Source organism: Pantherophis guttatus, chromosome 15, assembly GCF_059756535.1.
Source record: "Pantherophis guttatus breed Tessera chromosome 15, ASM5975653v1, whole genome shotgun sequence".
NCBI classification, from domain to species: Eukaryota; Metazoa; Chordata; class Lepidosauria; order Squamata; family Colubridae; genus Pantherophis; species Pantherophis guttatus.
The window spans coordinates 4,782,204-4,802,918 of NC_142077.1; the positions used below are offsets into that span (position 1 = coordinate 4,782,204).

Here is a 20,715-nt window from a genome sequence, read left to right on the forward strand (position 1 = left end):
TCTCATAGGGTCTCTTTGCCGCCATCTGGTGGTGATTTCAATTTCTGCAGATCGGGATAGCGTGAGTTCAAGAGAGGGAATGCTGATTTGTCTTCTTTGCAATTGTAGGCGCTGAGCTAAGAAGTGGAGGAGACACGCACCAAATCAGATTGCCCTCATTTTCTCTACCCTGGTTCAGAGTCCTAGGTTTTGTTCTGGGCACCCCAGTTCAAAAAAGGTCAAACTGGAACAAATTTAAGGGAACCCCATCGAAACCAGGAGGAATGGTTGAAGGATCTGGGGTGGGTTAGTGTAGTGTTTTTCAGACAAGACAAACCTTAAGTTGTGTGGACTTTGACTCCCAGAATTCCCTATGCTAGCTGGGGAATTCTGAGAGTGAAAAAAATCCACGCATCTTAACAGTTGACTTAGTCTGAAAAACACTGCACTAGACAATGCTGAGCTATAAAATCCCACCAAATATGTTGTAGCAAAGCACCACAATCTCTCTTCGATTGCTCCCTGCATAAAACCCTCACATTTCTGGGCATAATTACTAAGGTTGCAATTAAGCTTCCACAAAAGTACAAATGTATTATTGCCAAAAGTTTGTGGCGCTCCAAGTCAGTGCCCACATCCGAGGCAAATAGTTGGATACAGAAAGAAACATCCCTCATTATTGGGTACTCTTATTTTAATTTATTTTAATTGCTCCATTCATGTTGCCTATATGCTTCCCCCGCTCCCATCTCAAAGTCAGCATGTGTGCACAAAAAGAAGCAACAGCCACAAGAGGGAGACTGCTGTTTAAAATGAAACAGATCTATCAGTATCATAAAAATGGTAAATATATATATATATATATATATATATATATATATATATATATATTTATTTATTTTCATGGCTGGGATTTAAACTCAGTCTCCTTGCTTTCTAGATTGGTGCCTTAACCACTAGACCAAATTGGCAATATAACTGTGAAGTCTCTGTTAGAGATCCAAACAAATGTATTCCTAGCCATAGAAATATATTATTATACAAAGCACATTTCTGCTCCAAAAAAGTAGATCTTGCCATTAAAATACTTTTTTGTTTCCCATGAAATCCAGGCCCAGACGTATTATTTTCTCATCCAAATCTCCACAGAATTTAACATGAACTAGAATTTAACGTTAAAATAAATGAAGGAGGAAGTGAAATGGGTTGATTGATGTTTTTTAGGATCCCAGCAGTTCAGCCAATGACAGCAAACGTCTCCTTTGTGATTATTTTAAGAGGTCAACCAATCAGAACCAAAAGGTTAATTTCTTAACGAACTGCAATGTAAATCAAGGTACGTTCTGGAAAGATTTAATGTTTTGAGCCATGTAGATAGGTATGAATATAATATAATGGAATGGAATGGAATGGAATGGAATGGAATGGAATGGAATAGAATAGAATAGAATAGAATAGAATAGAATAGAATAGAATAGAATAGAATAGAATAGAATAGAATAGAATAGAATAGAATAGAATAATAGAGTTGAAAGGGACTTTGGAGGTCTTCTAGTCCAGTGATGGCTAACCTTTTTGCCGTCGCGTGCCAAAAGTGGGGGAGACCGCAGGAGGGTCGCGTGCGTGTATGCCCACACCCATAATTCAATGCACCCCGCCCCCGTGCATGCATGACCCCCCCATGCTCCCCCGCTTTTGGCACGTGATGGCGCAGTGGGTCCGATAGGCCTGCTTTTTGCCCTCCCCAGGCTCCAGAGATTTTCTAGGAGCCTGGGGAGGGCTAAAACAGCCTTCCTCACACACACATCCTGGAGGCCGGAAATGGTCCATTTCCTGACTTCCGGTGGGCCCAAAAATCAGCTGGCCGGCACATGCATGCATGCTGGAGCTGAGCTGGGGCAACACTCGCATGCCCACAGATATGACTCCGCGTGCCACCTGTGGCACGCGTGCCATAGGTTCGCCATCCCGGTCCTAGTCCAACCCCCTGCTCAGGCAGGAAACCCTACACCACTTCAGACAAATGGTTATCCAATCTCTTCTTATAAACTTCCAGTGTTGTAGCATCCACAATTTCTAGAGGCAAGTTGTTCCCCTGCACTTACCTGCATCTAAAAGGGGCCGCGTGGGGACTCCTGGGGGAGAGGGGCAGGGGGGGAGGGGCCAGCCAGGAGTGGGATTTGGGGGTTTTCCAAACTGCACAGAATCTTAGCTAGAGGTCCTCCCAAACCCCCAGCAGCCCACCCCTGCCACTATCGCTCAGAATCGCTTAATTCGTGAAAACGCAGCGGCACCGAGAAAGGGCCTTTTCCCGCTCTCTGCAAAAATGGGATGGGAGGCGTGTTTAATTAAAAACCAATTGTAATTGTCAAGATTAATGAATAAATTGGACGCCCAGCTCTGCCAGCTGCCGCAGAGGATGGAATTAAAATTTAATCTCCCGCTGAATTATTGAAGCAAATGGAATGCTGATCTCATAACTGGTACAATTGCGAAGCTCAGCGGGCGATGGCCTGCAGACGTTGGGACAATGTTGCATTATTATAAAGTCCCAAGGCATTGTTCCTTATTCCTCCATTCTGGGGGGTTTTTGCTCTTCACGTATTTGGAGAGATTTCGAATTTGGGTATCCCAGGAGCGCTGCCGCTGCTGCTTAATGCAGATTAGTTTGTTTATGCTAAAATCCTCAAGGCGAGCTCCATTCAATCAGACAAGAGAAGGTAGAAAACATAGACAATTTATTTAACTAATGCTTCAGACTGCCAAGGTTTTCACTTCTATCTAGCCTCCAAGGCCCTTGGAGAAGGGGAGAGAATTCACAAGTTGAGTTGTAAGAACCTAAAAACTATTATAAACTTTTTTTTTTGTTTAAAAAAATAACCATCAGTGGAACAACTTCCCTCCAAAAGTTGTGGGTGCTTCAACATTAGAGGTTTTTACGAGATTGGACTACTGAAATGGATGGTATAGGGTTTCCTGCTTGAGCAGGGGGTTGGACTAGACAACCTCCAAGGTCCCTTCCAAATCTGTTATAGCAACAGCAGTTAGGCTTATATACCGCTTCATAGCCCTCTCTAAGCGGTTTTACAGAGTCAACCTTGAGCAAGTTGGTCAGCATCGAACTGCTGGCAGTGGGCAGAATTAGCCTGCAATACTGCATACTAACCACTGGGAGGGAGGGAGGGAGGAAGGAAGGAAGGAAGGATTCATTTTACCCACTGTTTACTGAATCAGCCTCTTGCCCCTAACAATCTGGGTCCTCATTTTACCGACCTCGGAAGGATGGAAGCCGAGTCAACCTTGAGCCCGGTGAGATTTGATCTGCCAAACTGCTGGCGGCCGGCGATCAGCAGAAGTATTTGCATATTAAAAGCAAGTGGGCAGACAAATGGTTCAAAACATTTAACCTTTCAAGGACTTACCTTGATTTACAATATTTACTGTCTGGAAAATATTGGTCTTATCAAACATTTATAGGACGGCGTACACACATTCAAAGTACTGCAAACTAGGGCCTTGGTAGTCTGCCATAAATACCCATGTCCACGATTCTGAAACAATTGCATTTGTTTGTACACCAAGACATCATTGTGTAACTTGGGCTCAGTTATGACTGAACTCAAGATATGCTATGAGGGTTTGTCCAGTGATTCATATTGTAATTAATTCATGTGATTTCAGTTAAGAAGGAACAATATAGAAGTATAACCGGTATAATCTCCTTCTACTTCGTGTTCTATATCCGTCATCGGATGTTGGCGATCATGTTGGCCATCCTATTTTTATCAACAGCCACGCGAAAAAGTGCTGTTGAATTTTCTCCAAACCGGTCCCTTAAGATTTTGAAGCCATGATGTTTTTCTTCTGCCTGGACCACATTTGCCTTCAATATGTTGTGGTCCGCCAGCAGCCTACGGAGTTGGCAGCTGAGTCGGACAGTGAGGAGGCTGGAGAGGAACATGGGCCAGTCCTGGAGTCTGGGGAAGGATGAGGGCTCTGCGTCAGAGGCAGAGATGGGGCCAGGGCCATCTGGGAGTTATGCGTGGAATCCAGAGCACCCAGCCCCCTCTCTGCCTCCGACGCAGAGCCCTCGTCAGAGCCTTCCCCTGACTCCAGGACTGGCCCATGTTCTTCTCCAATCTCCTCACTGTCTGAGTCTGCCACCAGCTCCGCTGGCGGGCCACAACACTATGTGTATAATAAATACATGTGGACATTTTTAAGCCCTCTGTTGTCTCTTAAGAGTTTTCTGCAAACCACAGTTAAGCTGGAACAGCCCATCACTTTGAAGGATGGACTTGAACAGAGGAATGTCAGAGCAGGTTATGATGAGAGTTAGAAGCCATCTAAGGCTTGGCCTTGTGCAGTGCGTTGTCCATGAGGATTGGGAGAAACTGGAGATATTTTCCAACTCATCCTCTCATTACTGGGGGGGGGGGTCTCAGAGGAAGCACCCAGGCCCTTCCTAACTGTCCCTGTATCCCTGCAGCCTAATAAAAGAAGGAAGCTACGATCGGCCAGGCTCCCCAGTGGTAATGGGAGGCGGGAAAGCAAGGTCCTCATGCATTATTCATTCTGCCTTCTAGCAAAGCCTCTCTTTTAAAAATACAAATTGAAATGGACACGCCTCGCCCAGGAAGGAGATGCGGTGAGCAGATTTGGAAAACCGACTCCTTTCTCCTTCCTCTAACCTTGGTTTCCTGAAAAGAGGTTGAGAAAAAAAGGATTCGGGGAAGGGACCAGGCTTTCATCAGCGGCCAAACATCGAGAGGAAATCAAAGATATTGGTTTTCGTCCCTGCTCTTCCCAGCCTCAGGGTATCGATGGCTTGCAAGGATGCACTTGGCTGGGACTTACACTCCTCCAGGTTCGGGCGTACGTTACATTTGCAACTCCGAAGAAAAGTTCTCCCCCCCAAAAAAGAAAAAACCTTTAAAGTACAATATTGTACTTTATTGTACTTTAAAGTACAATAAGATCAAAAAAGATGTTTTGAACAGGCATCGCGGCAGATTCGATATCGAGTCAACGTCTGTGGAGATTCTCAGTCATCCAAGTCTTCGTTGTCTCAAAGGTGCTTTTTCAAAACTTCTTCAAGGACAAAAACTGGAGATGTTTCGCTTCTCATCCAAGGAGCTTCATCCGTTCAGAACCCGATGAAGCTTCTTGGATGAGAAGCGAAATGTCTTCTTTTTCTTCCTCAAGGGGAAAAAAAAACCACAGTCCAGTTGCCTTTTGAAAAAGCACCTTTGAAGTATCAAGTCAAATATGGCAAATCTCTACTCGCACTTTCATAAGCGCTTATGCCCAGAATGAGAGGTCTGCTTTCCAGCTGTGGTTAATAAAAAGCCCTATAATCCCACTGTCATATTTCATTTGTATCTTTTCCTTCCCCCCCCCCCCCCGATGCTTAAAAAAATCCAATCACCATAGAAGAATTAGATAGTGGTGCGCAGGCCACTGTGTGCAGATATATGGAGAACAGGGCCTTTTATATAAGTCAGAATCAGCAAAATATTTAAACAGCTTTCAGAAGCAGTAACGTTTCAACCGGAAGGATCAATCTATACAGTCTTTCATGCAAGCTCCAGGAGATAAACGCGACCGATTCTGAATTAAAAGGCAGCACCAGAGAATTTTAAATTAAAAAACGTGCAGCAGAAAACAATGGCATTTGATAAAGGACTGTTCTGAGCTTCCAACACATTCCTTTAATAAATTAAAATGACTAAGACATTCAACCATTTTCCTCAGGCCTGAAACTATACACAGTACATTTACAGTATTTATAAATAAATTATCACTATTATTATAAGCACGTAATTTTACATACAATACTAACTGCCCTTGGAGGGGACAAATATTTTCAATTGTTTCTGGTAACTAATTTCTCAAAGGAAGCTAGGACAACTGATGAGCTGCCGAACATGGCCAAAAGTCCATCGTTAAAACAAACTAATTTTGCTCCTGTAGCAAAGTAGCAGCTACTGCCCGGCCTCAAGTAATCTCAGAAAAAGCGAATTACAGTCGGTCTTGATAGAACTCTCATGGGAGACCACCAGGAAAAAATAAATAAAAATGTAATTTGACAACTCTTTCTTTAAAACATGGTTGGATCATAATTTTCTCTTGATTCGATCTAAGCATTAAATAGATATGTATCTCAGATTCTCTGCTATGAGTGCTTTCTGAATGAAAAGCAGATTAAGCCCTAAGGGGGGGAAAAGTTCAAATATCTATGGAAAAATGTAAATATTTAGAGCCAGGATTATTCTAGATGCCAGGAAAAACAAACATGGTTAACAGCCCCCCCCCCCGCAACAATATAAAAATTATGAGTCCCTCCATCCAACAGGGCACAATTCATCCTTAAAAAGAAACAATTCCATCCATCTATAAGATCTTTCTGAAAATCCTTTGGTCCAGAACTCTTTTAACACCTTGGGCATCATGGCCACAATAAAGGTTTTTGAGGTGACTTTGACTGAAGCCTATGTACTATCATCACCAGAAAGGCAGTGACAGCACATAAATTCTGAGTGAATTAAGCCCCCCCTTGTCAAAACTAGGCCTGGTGTAAACAACCAGGGTGTGCAAATGAGATTATCGTTATTTGCAACCTATTTGCTCTCAAATAGTTCTCTTAAATAAAGAAATTGATCAAGGAAGGCATCCAATTTAGCATCTCTCATTTCGGCTCATTGTAATCTAGAGTTATAGCTCAAATACTGGTCCCTAAGAAAAGGATGTAATCCTGTTTTAATCATCAACAGTATATTTGAAAAAAGTAACAGCCACAATTTTAAAAACATCCAATTCCCTCAGGGATGGTGTGGATTTTTCCGTCAAAATGAAGCTGTCTTCTTCCGCAATTAAGCCGCCTCTTAAAAATAGCTGATCTTCCCCAGCCATCCAATAGGCCACAATGATAGCTCCAGCATCCGATCATGTGAATCACCCTGAAATGTTGTTCTTAGATTAAAACATCCCCATTTTGAGTAAAGGGAAAGGTGATTCAAAGAGCAGACGATAGCAATCGGGAAGTGGAAGATGTTGTAATAACGGACATTCGAGAAATTATCCAAGTGAAACAGAAGCGTCAAGTCAAGGATATTCCATTTTTAAAAAAATGTCAGCATGTGAATCTCCGACAGAAGTTGCCACTTCAGTTCAGAAATGACAATGATTGGCAGCACCTTAATTTGTAATTCCATTGGGGTTCATGTTTTAATTGCTCTCCTGATATGGGACTCTTTTAACCCATCAACAGCCTTAGGGGGGGAAAAAGTCTACATCCTTTTGAAGTAAGGGATAGGGGAGAAACGGTCACCAGTACTGGCATTTGCCCAAAATGTACATTTACTGTCATGGAGAATGGCTGTGTCACTTAACACAGTTGTTTTGGAACACTGTTTTTTAAACGTTTCACATCCCACAGAGTGACGTCCCCTTTATGAATGTATAATTTAGGGTCCTAAGTTTCGGAGAAACGCAGAAGGCTCCGTGTTCTTCCGTCAAATGAAAATAGGATTACTCTGAAAGTTTAAAAACGATGAAGTACGATTAGGCATTCTGGGTGAAAGTTCTGACACCTGTCCGTCCCTTGCAACAGTTCGGCTTCCCTTCCTCCCTTCCAGTCCATGGGTTTCAGGGTATGCCGTCTTTCCTCTGGCAGCACTGGGAAGGAGGCACGTTCCAGTCATACACGTACGAGAGTCGGAGTTTCACTTCCTCCTTGCAAAGCTTTCCTTCTTTAGCCAGAGTCTGATGCTTCTCCAGCATGTCTTCCAGGCTCTGCTTGTGCGTCACCACGTACTTATTGTTGCAACCACGTGATTTGTACTCGGTGTCAAAGCGAGGGTCGTGAATCCTCTTGACATCCACGGGAGCCAGCCAGGCCCCCAAGGAGACGTCCTCGCTCTGCCAGAGGTTGAGATAGTCTTGGCTCAGGCGCAGGTAGCGCACCAGGTCGGACGAGATGACGTAGCCACCGCCCAGGGCATAAGGCAGGTAGTAGTCACACAGGAGCCAGGCGTTTTCTTTCCACTTGCCGCCCGACTTCACGCGCCCACGGCCCGAGAAGAAGCCCCAGTAGAGGCGGCGTGGCTCCTTGGACCGCAGCTCTTCCGCCAGGATGTCCAGGCGGACGAAGGTGTCGTCGTCGGCCTTCAGGACGAAGCGGAAGTCCAGGTGCTGGTCCAGCCAGACGTACATGGCTAAGACTTTGGCCGTCAGGTTCTCGTAGGAATCCCGCAGGTCGGGGAGGAGGAGGAGGTCGTGGTGGCGGCTCTGCTCCAACTCCAGGCTGTGCAGCTCCTCTCCGGTCAGCCCGCCGGTGCCCACAACGAACCGGCACCACAGGTCGCTGCGGGGCACCCGCCCGGCCACCGAGAGCCAGGTGCTTCGGATGATGCTCCGCCGCTCGGTGTACTTGGGGCCGCTGACCACCAGCACAGCCAGGAAGGTGGCTTCCTCCGGAGGGGGCGGAGGGGCCGCCGCAGGGGGGTGAGGGCCACCCAGAGGCCCTCCCCGGGCAGGGGGCTGCTGCTGGTGGGGCAGCCCCCACCCCGGGGAGGACTTAAGGCCCTCCGAGGTGCACTTGGCCAGGTAGAGCAGCACCATCCCAAAGAGGGACAGCCCTGCCAGCAGGGTCTTGTGGCGACAGAGGAGGCGCACCAGCTTCATGGTCCCCCCTCAGCGCCCTCTAGCGGGCGGGACGAACGGCCACGGCTCTTTTTCCAGCCTCGGGGGAGGTGCTAAAAATGGCTCCTCCCTCCAACTCTTCAAGGCTCGGCCCCGCCTCTCCGCGGGAAAAGATCCAATCCCTCGGCGACCGGTCGCCCAACGGGGTGCCGATTGGTTAAAGAGGCGAGTTCCCGCCCACCGTTGCTGCGGGGCGGGGCGTGGGTTTGGCCACTCCCCTCTCGGCCAGGCCCAACTCTTCTTTTAGCGGTGACTAGTCCCCCCCCTCTTTCCCTCCCCCCCCCTGGCAGTTTTGCCTCAGGTTTTGGCGGGAATATTTTCTCTCCTCCCCCCCACGGCTACGGACGGCGGGTTGGGACACACCTCCTCGGTCCGCGTTCGGAGATTTCGCCGGATGCCTGCTGGGTCTCCTCCAGCGGAAGGTTCATTGTCTTCTCCTGCTTCGGGTTCAAGGAGCCCCGGCGAAGCGGGTTTTTTTTTTTTTTCCTCGCCCGCGGCGCATGCGCGCTCGGGTTTCCTGACGCCAGGGGGCCCGCGAGACCGTTCTTGGAAAGGCCCGGCCGCTTCTTTGAGGCGGAGAGAAAAACGCGAAAGAGCGACGGAGGTGGGGGCCGAGCGCGCTATAGCAACCACGTGACCGCTTTTTTTTCCCCCTCGTTCCCCTGCGACGCCTCCTCCCGCCATCCCGTCTCAGGGCAAGTGAGGCTGACGTCCGGCGCCATCTTTGAGGGCAGGCTGCCCCGCCATGATGAATTAGGGCAACATAGGAAGGTCTTGGGCGGGGGCGGGGATTTCTTCTGCGACGCAGTTCATGCCTGCCAGGAAGGATAGTGGAGCTGTGCCCGAAACAAAGATGGCTGCCTCGGGTTCTCTTGTCGCAAAAGGACCGCTTTCCAACAGCGAAGCTCCGCCCACCCCCCATTCGCCTTCAAGCATCGAGGTGTCTAACTGAGCGCCTGCTCGTTTCGTAAATATTATCAATTGAAAAGATAAAACCTTTCGTATTTTTTATGTGTATTTTATTTTTATTTCATATTTTATTTAGTAAGTGGGAGTGGGGGGAAAATAAAACCGAATCCTGCTGGGAGTCGGTTCCTCGGGACGGGCGGGCGATTGACAGGCTCAATCACTGGGGGGGCGGAAGAGGCGGGGCTTCGCCGGTCCTCCCAGCCCGGAGTGAAGCTTCCGGCTTCCGGTCCGAAGGGGAAGAAAGGCCGCCGCTGCCCCCGTCGCTGAGTCGGGCATGAGGAAGCTGGGCGGCCGACCGGGAAGGTCAGACCCTTGGATGGGAAGACGGGGGAGGAAAGGCCGCCTCTGAGCACGTGCAGAGGGCCTAAGCCCCCGAAGAGAGCGCTTTCCTTGGTGTTTCGGGCGACGGTTCCTCTGGGCATGTGCAGAGTGCCGCCCTTTGAATGTCCCTTTTCACCTCGGGGAGGTCCCTGGGGGGCTTTTCTGCCGGGGGGATCGAGCAAGCCGGATCCACCCGAGGATACTGGATCACATCTGGGGAGCCAGGTTGGATCCTTTGGGCCAGGGCGGGAAGTCCTCGACTTAACGACCGCCGCCCGGCCCTTGCCTTTAATCTCCCCGAGTGTGTTTTGCCCCGTTTTACGACCTTTTCTTGCCCACCGTTGCTAAGTGAACCACTGCAGTTCAGTTAGTAACAAGGTCGTTAAGTGAATCCGGCTCCTCCACCCCCCCCGCCCCAATTCACTGTGCTTGTCAGAAGGACGCAAAAGGGGATCGTGTGTGACGCCGCGACCGTCATAAATAGGAAACGGCGGCCAAGCATCTGAATGTTGACCGCGTGACCGCGCCGCAGCGGTCCTAAGTGTGAAAAAAGGGTCCTAAATCGCTTTTTTTCAGTGCCGTTGTAACTTCGGTCACTCAGTGGAACCGTTGTAAGCCGAGGACTGCCTGTATTGGCTTGTCTGCCTGGGGGTTTCTTTTTATTTCTGTGGAATAAACCGAGTTCCTCTGAGAACGTGCAGACTGATTTTCGCTTCGGTGGAACCGAGGAGCAGCTTCTACTCTTTTAATCAAAAAGAGGAAGGATCTTTCTTCCTAAAAACTATCTGAATATAGAGGGATTTTCTATAAAGACAAATTCCTTGTGTGTCCAATCACACTTGGCCAATAAAGAATTCTATTCTATTCCTTCCTTCCTTCCTTCTCTTCCTTCCATCCCTCCCTCCCTTCCCTTCCTTCTTTCCTTTCTTCTCCTCCCACTTACGACTGTATGACTGTAACCTTGTTGCTGGTATCCTTAAGATTTATATTGACTGTTTCCCTATGACTATCATTAAGTGTTGTCCCTTAAGATTCTTGACGAACGTATCTTGTCTTTTTGTGTACACCGAGAGCGTATGCACCAAAGACAAATTCCTTGTGTGTCCAATCAACACTTGGCGAATAAAGAATTCTATTCTAATGCTAATGGTTTGACCCATTGCCACCTCTAGGTTATCCAGACACCATACTGACCCTTCGTCCTGCTTGACCTCCTGAAGGACAGGAGCCATGGTTTCCAAACGCGTCTTCATCTGCAGCCTGGGCTCCATCTATTTATCCCTCCTCTTCGTCTTTTTGCTCATGGACGTTTACGCTCGGCCCGCCAACAGCTCCATCCTCAAAGAGAAAGCGGCCGTCGACAAAGACGAAAACGAGATCCTCCCTCCGGACCACCTGAACGGGGTCAAGATGGAGCTGGACGGACATCTCAACAAAGAGTTCCACCAGGAGGTTTTCCTGGGGAAAGAGATGGAGGAGTTTGAGGAAGATTCGGAACCGCGGAGAAACCGGAAGAAACTGGTGGTGATTTTCTCAAAGTGAGCCCCATCTGGCTTTAACTTGAAAATTTGCTGCTGTTCTCCTAAAATAGAGGGAAGGAGGGAATATAGCCGTGATGGCAAACCTATGGCACAGGTGGCACATGGAGCCATATCGGTGGGCACGTGAGCATTGCCCTAGTTCACCTCTGATTTCGGGCCTTCCGGGCCCACCAAAAGTTGGGGAACAGGCTGTTTCCAGCCTCTGAAGGGCCTGGGGGGGGTTTGGGAAGGCCATTTTTCCCTCCCCAGGCTCCTAGAAAGGCTCTGGAGCCTGGGGAGAGCGAAAAATGGGCCTTCTGGTCCCACCGGAAGTCGAGAAACGGGCCGTTTCTGGCCTCTGGAGGACCTCCGGGGGTTAGGGAAGGCTGTTTTTGCCCTCCCCAGATTCCAAGAAATCGTCTGGAGCCTGGGGAGGGTGAAAAACGGGCCTACCGGGCCCACTGTGCCATCATGTGCCAAAAGTGGGAGCGCAGGGTTGTTGCGTGCAGGGGGGCAGAGCGCACTGAATTATGGGTGTGGGCAAGCACGGGTGTGACCTCCCGCACTGCTCCTGCTTTTGGCACACGACGGCAAAAAGATTAGCCATCCTGGAATATAGGAAGGCCAGCATTGGTATGTGCGGGAGAAAACTTGATTATGGCTTCCCTCCATATTTTAGAGCTATGATCGTTCTAAGAATTTTAGACAGTTCTCTGTTGTGGCCCACTGGCGGCCAGCAGAGCTGGCAGCAGAGTCGGAAAGTGAAGATATTGAGGAGGAACATGGGCCAGTCCTGGGGGCTGGGGAAAGCTCAGACCACGATGGGGGAAGGGGGCACGATTTTGGCCTCCCCAGCCTCCGCAGGCTTTTCTCAATCCTCCAGGAGGGCGAAAACTGCCTCCTCAGGCTCTGAAGGCCTTCTGGAGGCTGGAAACGGGCCCGTTTCTGGTCTTCCCGAACTTCCGGTAGGCTCATTTTTCGCCCTCCCCGAGCCTCCATGCGCGCCCTGCACTTACCTGCATCCAAAATGGGCTGCGTGGGGACTCTTGGGAGGGGTGGGCTGGGATGGGCTGGGCCAGCCAGGAGTGGGATTTGGGGGTTCTCTGAACTGCACAGAATCTTAGCTAGAGGTCCTCCTGAATCCCTGCGAAACCCCTAGCGGCCCACCCCTGGTTGAGACTCTATGGTGGCCTTCCTTCCTCCATCCTTGGATCACCTGAGCTTGTAGGCTGGTTGTTTGTTGGTTGAGCAAAGAGGGAGGATTTTTCCCCTTTCGTCGGACACTGGGGATTGGGAATCCTCTAACGCGGCGCTTTTCTTTCCCGCCGGACTTTGCAGGGTTGACATCAACCGCGACAAGAAAATCAGCGCCAAGGAGATGCAGCGCTGGATCATGGAGAAGACTGAGGAGCACTTCCAAGAGGCCGTGGAAGAAAACAAGATGCATTTCCGGGCCGTGGACCCTGACGGCGATGGTAAGAGAAAGGGGGGAGGCAGCAAAGGGGGGCAGCCTTGGCCTTAAGTCGGATGGCAGCCATGGGGGAGAAGAATCTGCCTAAAGTTACGATCGGCTGCGTGAAGATTGCTGAGGCTTCTTTCCTTTCCTTTCAGGCCACGTGTCCTGGGATGAATATAAAATCAAGTTTCTGGCAAGCAAAGGCATGAACGAGAAGGAGGTGGCGGAAAAGATTAAGAACAACGAAGAGCTGAAGATCGACGAAGAGAGTGAGTGTCTTTCTTTCCCTGAACCTGGAAGCCCAGGCTGGGGATCTTCCCTGTGAAATTTTTTTTTTTTTTTTAAAAAATTACAATCACAATTTTCTCCTGGTTTTCCAAGGAAGGTTTCCTAATTCTCGCTTGGCGCAGTGTACCGAGTCGCGCACGTCCCTCCCTTCCCTTCACCACAGCCACTATATCGCTGCTATTATTTTAACCTCGGAGGGATTAGTTTAATGTAAGTCACACAACTGGGATAAAGGAAGCTTTTGTGTGTCTTTCCTCAAGATAGATAGATAGATAGATAGATGGATGGATGGATGGATGGATGGATGGATGGATGGATGGATAAAATAGATAGATAGATAGATAGATAGATAGATAGATAGATAGATAGATAGATAGAATACTTTATTGGCCAAGGGTGATTGGACACACAAGGAATTTGTCTCTGGTGCATATGCTCTCAGTGTACATAAAAGAAAAGATACGTTCGTCAAGAATCATAAGGTACAACACTTAATGATAGTCATAGGGTACAAATAAGCAATTGGGAAACAATATCAATCATTGTGCGTTGTGTTCAAAGCCCTCCTCACTTCTCAGGGGTTTAGAGACACTCTTCCACTGCTTTTCCTGACTTTGCCGACGCAACAAGCCGCGTTCAACAGAACCGTGGTTCTTTCGAATGGGTTCTGAAGAGGAAACAAACCCCACAGGAGCCACTAGCAGAGGTGGTTTCCAAAACTCCCGGCCTCACAAATTCTGAAATCTCTTTTAAAAGTCACTTGTGGTGGTGAAACAAAAAACAACAATAACAAGCTGTATCTTCATTGGCCGAAATCTCCAGCCGAGTTCTCTTCTTGTCAGTTTTAACCAGGAGGGTAAAAAGACATTTGTGCCTTTTAACTTCGGCGTTTGCCGTTTTTGAAAAACCTCTTTTTTTTTAATCTTCTCTACCCCCACAGCCCAGGAAGTCCTCGATAATTTGAAAGATCGCTGGTATCAAGCCGACAACCCTCCGGCCGATCTGTTGTTGAACGAGGAAGAATTTCTGTCTTTCCTTCATCCGGAGCACAGCAGGGGAATGCTGAAATTTATGGTCAAGGAAATCGTCCGGGATTTGGGTACGTTCTTCAAAACTCCGATCGTCCCGGCAGATAAGATGGCACAGTGGCTGGGTATCCTTTGATGGTCACCCGGGCTGGAGTTGGGAGGGGGTGAATGAATGCCGGCTGGGGAATTCTGGGAGTTGAAGTCCCAACATCTGGTTTGAAAAACACTTTTTTTGAGTTCAGATGTTCCCACCAGGGGTTGGCTGTAGGAACTGAGCTGGCCTGATGCTTCTCAGCCCAACTCTGAATGGCTGGGATTTTGGTGCCCAGGACGGCGTGCTCTGAACTCACATTTGATTGCGAAGACTTGCAGTCTAAAACCTGAGATTCGTGCCGGGAGTAAAAAAAAAAATTAGACCTTTATCCAATTGAAAGGGGAGACAAGCTTGTTTCACTCCAGCTGTGAAACCTCAATATTGATTCCTGTTATATTTTATTGGAATTACCCCTTTAAAATATATTTTATAGATACGCATAATACACACAGACACACACATACTTATATATTATACACACGAACACACACATATACACGCACGCACATGCATATAAAGTGTTTTTCTGTCAAAGCACCTGGTCTACCCTAGCATATGGGAGGGAGCATCCTGCATCCCTTTCGCCTTTCAGCTGCAATCCAGGAGCCCTCAAGCAGTCGCATTCACAACAAACCATTTTATACCAAATTTATATTTTGCTGATAAAGAAATAAAGGGAGACTAGTATAGATCTATTTCAAGCTATTTAGCTCTCATCAGCTAGACATACCCTTACTCGGATTCGAACTTGGGCTGCCTGCATGTTAGGCAGTTGTCGTGAATGTGACTGCTTGAGGGCTCCTGGATTGGAGCTGAAAGGTGAAAGGGATGCAGGATGCTCCCTCCCATATGCTGGGGTAGACCAGGTGTCTCCATAGAAAAACACTTAATCTCTTCTCCTGGCTCAAGCTAATGAAGGGAGGAGAACTTGTGGCTCAGAGATTAATACAACTGCCTAACATGCAGGCAGCCCAAGTTCGAATCCGAGTAAGGGTCTGGCTAGCTGATGAGAACTAAATAGCTTGAAATAGATCTATACTAGTCTCCCTTAAATGCTTGCCGAGTGCCCAGATTTTGATCACATGACCCTTGGGATGCTGTAATGGTCATAATTGCAAGGACCTTTAAGTCACTTTTTTCAGCCCTGTTGTAACAGTCACTAAATGAAGGTTCATTAAGTCGAGAACTACAGAAACGCCTCGACTTACGACCACAATTGACACCCCAACATTTATGTTGCCAAGTGAGTTTGCCCCCATTTTACGACTATTTTCACCACACCTGTTCAGTGAATCACTGCAGTTGTTCAATTAGATTGTGCATGCCGGAAGGTTGCAAAAAAGGAGTCGCATGATCCCAGGGACGATGCAACCATCGTAAATACGAACCAGTTGTCGAAGCATCTGAATGACAATGACCCTGGAGGGGATGCTGCATTGGTCATAAGCGTGAAAAACTGGTCCCAAGTCATTTTTTTCCCCCAGTGCCGTTGTAACTTTGAACGGACACTAAACGAACCGTCGCAAGTCAAGGACGACCTGTGCTTGTAACGCCAAGCCGACGCAGCTGGGCTAGAAGACGTGCCCCCGGCGGAGGCAAAAAGTAGAATCGAGAAGATTTCAATCTTTTCCACGTGCGGCTTGTTTGATTTGATTTATCTCTCTCTCAATCATCCCGCCATGTCTCTCCCCCTCTCAGATCAGGACGGCGATAAGAAGCTGACCCTTTCGGAGTTCATTTCCTTGCCGGTTGGCACAGTTGAAAACCAACAAGCCCAGGATGTGGATGACGACTGGGTGAAAGACCGAAAGAAAGAGTTCGAAGACGTCATCGACGCCAACCATGATGGCATCGTTACCATGGAAGAGCTGGAGGTAACCAAATCGTGGCTTAATTTCTTAATTCTCCCTGCCCCAAATTACATGCATTTCCCACACCTCCACGCCCGCTGCGGTGTAGTGTCGTAAGTACCAGGCCAGTAGTTCTTGAAACAAGCTGATGCCTGCTAGATCGAGCTGGCAATTCTCTCGAAACGGTCCAAACTTTGAAGAAAGAAAGGGGGGGGGGAAAACCCCAAACCCAGACTGCATTACTGTTTAAATTTCCCCCCCCTCCCACGCTCAGCTTTTTTAAGGGCAGGTGAGCCAAACGGATGTGTGGGCACAGCATTCTTCTGTGAAGTTGGTTTGCAGTTTCAGCTTTTTCTGACTTCCAAGTTATCAAAAGGAAGAGCGGGCGAGACAGCTTTCCACTTTCTCACGGAATCTATCTATCTATCTCATCTATCTCTATCTATCTATCTATCTATCTATCTATCTATCTCTATCTATCTATCTATCTATCTATCTATCTATCTATCTATCTATCTATCTAATCTCGTTAGCAGCGTTCTATCCCAGAATTAATCCCCCTTCTCATCCTTCACCAAGGAATTAGGGTGCTAATGTTTTCACGTGCCTTCCTGTTGGAGGAGCAGCTTTTCCCTTCTCCTGCATTTAATTGCATCTGTTCAGTTGCTCCTTTTTCACTTGAATCCTCCTTCCCCCTTCTTCTTCTTCTTCTTCTTCTTCTTCTTCTTCTTCTTCTTCTTCTTCTTCCTCTTCCTCTTCCTCTTCCTCTTCCTCTCCTCCTCCTCCTCCTCCTCCTTCTCCTTCTTCTTCTAATCGAAATTTAATTACACAAATGAATTGGCGCTACAAGAATGATCCCTTGTTGCGTTTTTAATAGCTCCAACTTTACCCCGGGGTACTGAGGTACAGAAAGAGTTAAGGATTGTATGTTAAGGATTCAGGACACCTGCGAAATTTTTCTTCCATCTTTCATTCTCCATTGTATAATCTTTCCAATTTTCTGGAGACGGCCAAAATGGCCTGCGAGATTTTCTTTATGCTTCATTGAGCCGCGTTAAAGCAACTCTTGAGTAAATCCAGAAAAGCGCGTTCAATGAGAAGTGAAGTGTCTGATGTGTAAAGGTAAAGGTTCCCCTCACACATATGTGCTAGTTGTTCCTGATTCTAGGGGGCGGTGCTCCTCTCCATTTCAAAGCCGAAGAGCCAGCGCTGTCCAAAGACGTCTCCGTGGTCATGTGGCCGGCATGACTCAACGCCAAAGGAGCACGGAACGCTGATCCCTTCCCACCAAAGGGGGTCCCTATTTTTCTACTTGCATTTTTTACGCGTTTTCAAACTGCTAGGTTGGCCGAAGCTGAGACAAGTCACGGGAGCTCACCCCGTTACGCAGCACCAGGGATTCGAACCGCTGAACTGCCGACCTTTCGATCGACAAGCTCAGCGTCTTAGCCACTGAGCCACCTTGAGTCCCTTCATCACTGCTCACCCGATCTTACTTTGGAGGGTTGGGCACTCATTTCGGGGCACCACCAGACTTAAAAATGGAGTTAAAACAGAGCGCCAGAAATAGCGCTGGGAATTCAGTTTCTTTGAAAAGAGATGCGGGGAAACGGATGCCGTCAGCCAGGTGAAAAAACAATGAGGTTTTTCGTAGAATCAGTCTGGTCTAGTGGTTAAGAGGCACCAGACTAGAAGGCGGAGGAAACTCTTTAAATTCTAATCCCGCCTTGGGAATCAAAAGCCAGCTGGATTTGTGACTTTGGACCAGTTTCTCCCGTTCAGTCCAGCCCACCTCACAGGATTGTTGTCGTATGGAAAATAGGAGGCAGGTATGCGTTAGGTATGTTCTTCACCTTGAGTTATAGGTGGAATGTAAATAAAATTAAAATCTGTTCAGTGCTGTTCTCTCTTATTCCACAGGATGGAATAAACTCCTGGATTAAACAGAGAAAAGGAGATACTGGTTAAATCCTAGGTTGCTAGAGCCCACAGTGGACTCAGACAGAAACATGGATGGTATATAAATTTAACTAATCAAGGAGAGAAGCAGCTTAGAACTAAGGAGAAATTTCCTGACAGTGAGAACATTTAACCAGTGGAACAACTTGCCACCAGAAGTAGTGAATGCTCCAACACTGGGAGTTTTTAAGAAGAGATTGGACAGCCATTTGTCTGAAGTGGTGTAGGGTTTCCTGCCTCAGCAGGGGGTTGGACTAGAAGACCTCCAAGGTCCCTTCCAACTCTGTTATTCTATCTTCTATTCTGTTTAATAATAAACTAAATAAATAAGGCCAGCTTGACATTGAAAGCTATTCCCTGAATGGTTATTAACATCCTGGACATAAATTGTTTCAACTCCTACCCTCAAAACAACACTATAGGGCACTGCGCACCAGAACAACTAGACACAAAGACAGTTTTTTCCCGAACGCCATCACTCTGCTAAACAACTAATTCCCGCATCACTGTCAAATAATTTACTAAGACTGTATTACTATTCTTCTTCTCTTCCTTGCTAGTATCTATCTCTTCCCACTTATGACTATATCCATGTTGCTTGTATCTTTCAATTATATTGTTTTTACTTGTTTCCTAGTACGATTTGATAGCTTATTAGTAACCTATGACTAGCACCAAGTGCTGTATCTTTTCATTCTCGTAGAATGTATTTTATTCTCCTTATGGACACTGAGAGCGTATGCACCAAAGACAAATTCCTTGGGTGTCCAATCACACTTGGCCAATAAAAGAATTCTATTCTATTGAGGATGGAGGGGATGGCCGAAGGCTGAGATTCACCCCCCTGTAAGATACTTCGGCTTGAATTGCTGATTGTGGGCGTTCCTTTTTCTAAAAAAAAACCTTTATTAACACTTAAAATCCAAAAATACAAGTTAAAATACCTCTATAACAAAAATACATCCGTAATAATACTTAAACAATTCAACATATTTCTCACAGTACTTAATTCTTAACTTTCTTCATCTATTCCCACATATTCCTACTTAATCGACATATTTAATCACATTTTATATCTCATTTTGTTCTATACATTCCTTATCTTTAATTTCTATCCATTGATACCAATTATCCCAAGTTAAGCAATATTCCGAGTCTTCCTTATTATTTAATAAATAAAGGGCGTTCCTTTATTCCTTCCCTTTGCTTTCCTCCTAGGAGTACATGGACCCCATGAACGAGTACAACGCCTTGAACGAAGCCAAGCAGATGATCGCCGTGGCGGATGAGAATCAAAACCACCACCTGGAGCTGGAGGAGATCTTAAAATACAGCGAGTATTTCACCGGCAGCAAGCTGATGGATTACGCACGGAACGTCCACGAGGAATTCTGAAGGCGCGCTGGAGCCCTTTGTCCGCCCCGTCGCGCCGCCTCGTTTTCCCCAAACACGACACGCGTTTCCTTTTTTGCCGCTGGGTCTGTGTTCTGTGCATATACAGTTGTGGTGGTTTTTTCTGGACTTTTTCCTTTCAAAAGCCCGTCCGCGTACATTAAAAGCCAAATGTGTTTTTTTTTCACTCTGAACTCGCCAGGGATAAAATCTGGACACGTTCTTGATTTGCGGTGCCGGTTGAACAGAATTGAAGATCCCACGATCTGATTTTTTTTTTTTTAATCGGGGGGGAAAAACCACCGACGGGAGGGAGAAAAGGGGAATATGTTCATTTTACATCAAGTTAAAATCATGGTGCGGTTGTGTAGCTCTTGTGATCGCTTGAAAAAGAATGTTTAGGGAAAACATCGATTCACTGGAAACTGCTCAAACTGTGGTGGCTATTTTGGGTGCGACCCGAGGGTACCACCGAGGAAGGTTACCGGTAGTCTCCAATTTGGAACCGTAAAAATTGTTGTTAGGCAGCAAGGGTCATAAAGGGAGGTATCCCATAGCCTTTATTGGGCATGGCCATTAAGCGAGTCAAACAGCCATTAAACGAATCCGGTTTCGCCCATTGATGTCCTGGAAAGGATGCCAATGATGAGCACATGGCAGAAGGGGTCTGGGACTCGTAAAGACAAGCCAGTTGCCAAGCATCCAGAATATGAACGTGGGAAAAGTATGATGGGCGTAACTTGGAGGAGGGAGGATAAGTTAGAGCCATAGTTAAATAATTCATAATTATTTAATAATTAATAGAACAATCAAAAGCAAATCTCCGGCAAAACCTGCCATCTCCTGGCGATCTTGGGGAGTGCAGCCTCCAAGGGATAACTCAGGCCATCTTCACGCCGGGGGGTAAAACTGGCAGCCCGGATGCGTCACGCGCAGGCCAGGCCCACTCCGGCTTCGCAAATGCAAAAAAAGTCGCAATACTTAGCGATATGTCATATAACGCGATCGAGTTTGACACCCGTGCTCTATATAGCATAGGATATGAAAAGAGTGCCCTCCAGTGGTCGTTTGGGATATTTCAGCATGGCAGCGGCTAAAAAGGCCATCTATAACACAGGGAATGAAAAGAGTGCCCTCCGTTGGCCATTCGGGATCT

At 47.2% G+C, this 20,715-nt stretch overlaps 2 protein-coding genes across 3 annotated transcripts; one reads left to right on the forward strand and one right to left on the reverse strand.

Moving 5' to 3' along the window:
- Positions 1 to 5,670: 5,670 nt before the first annotated feature.
- Positions 5,671 to 8,836, reverse strand: B3GALT6 (beta-1,3-galactosyltransferase 6). The gene has a single exon (XM_034434904.3). It carries the CDS (start codon positions 8,662 to 8,664, stop codon positions 7,627 to 7,629), a length of 1,038 nt encoding a protein of 345 aa, XP_034290795.2. The 5' UTR covers positions 8,665 to 8,836; the 3' UTR covers positions 5,671 to 7,626.
- Positions 8,837 to 8,909: 73 nt separating this feature from the next.
- Positions 8,910 to 19,993, forward strand: SDF4 (stromal cell derived factor 4). 2 transcript variants are annotated; one of them, XM_087878872.1, is made up of 7 exons: positions 8,910 to 9,286; positions 11,145 to 11,510; positions 12,831 to 12,967; positions 13,104 to 13,217; positions 14,177 to 14,335; positions 16,057 to 16,232; positions 19,386 to 19,993. In XM_087878872.1, exons 2-7 carry the CDS (start codon positions 11,203 to 11,205, stop codon positions 19,560 to 19,562), a joined length of 1,071 nt encoding a protein of 356 aa, XP_087734998.1. In that variant the 5' UTR covers positions 8,910 to 9,286; positions 11,145 to 11,202; the 3' UTR covers positions 19,563 to 19,993. The 2 variants fall into 2 exon arrangements, with proteins under 2 accessions (XP_087734998.1, XP_034290794.2); XM_034434903.2 differs by lacking the exon at positions 8,910 to 9,286 and adding an exon at positions 9,813 to 9,954.
- The last annotated feature ends 722 nt before the right edge of the window (positions 19,994 to 20,715 follow it).

Coding starts and splice junctions, on each gene's coding strand:
- B3GALT6 (XM_034434904.3), bottom strand. CDS start 8,664: ATGAAGCTGGTGCGCCTCCTCTGTCGCCACAAGACCCTGCTGGCAGGG.
- SDF4 (XM_087878872.1), top strand. CDS start 11,203: ATGGTTTCCAAACGCGTCTTCATCTGCAGCCTGGGCTCCATCTATTTA. Junction 13,218..14,176: donor GCTGAAGATCGACGAAGAGA/GTGAGTGTCTTT, acceptor CTACCCCCACAG/CCCAGGAAGTCCTCGATAAT. Junction 14,336..16,056: donor GGAAATCGTCCGGGATTTGG/GTACGTTCTTCA, acceptor TCCCCCTCTCAG/ATCAGGACGGCGATAAGAAG.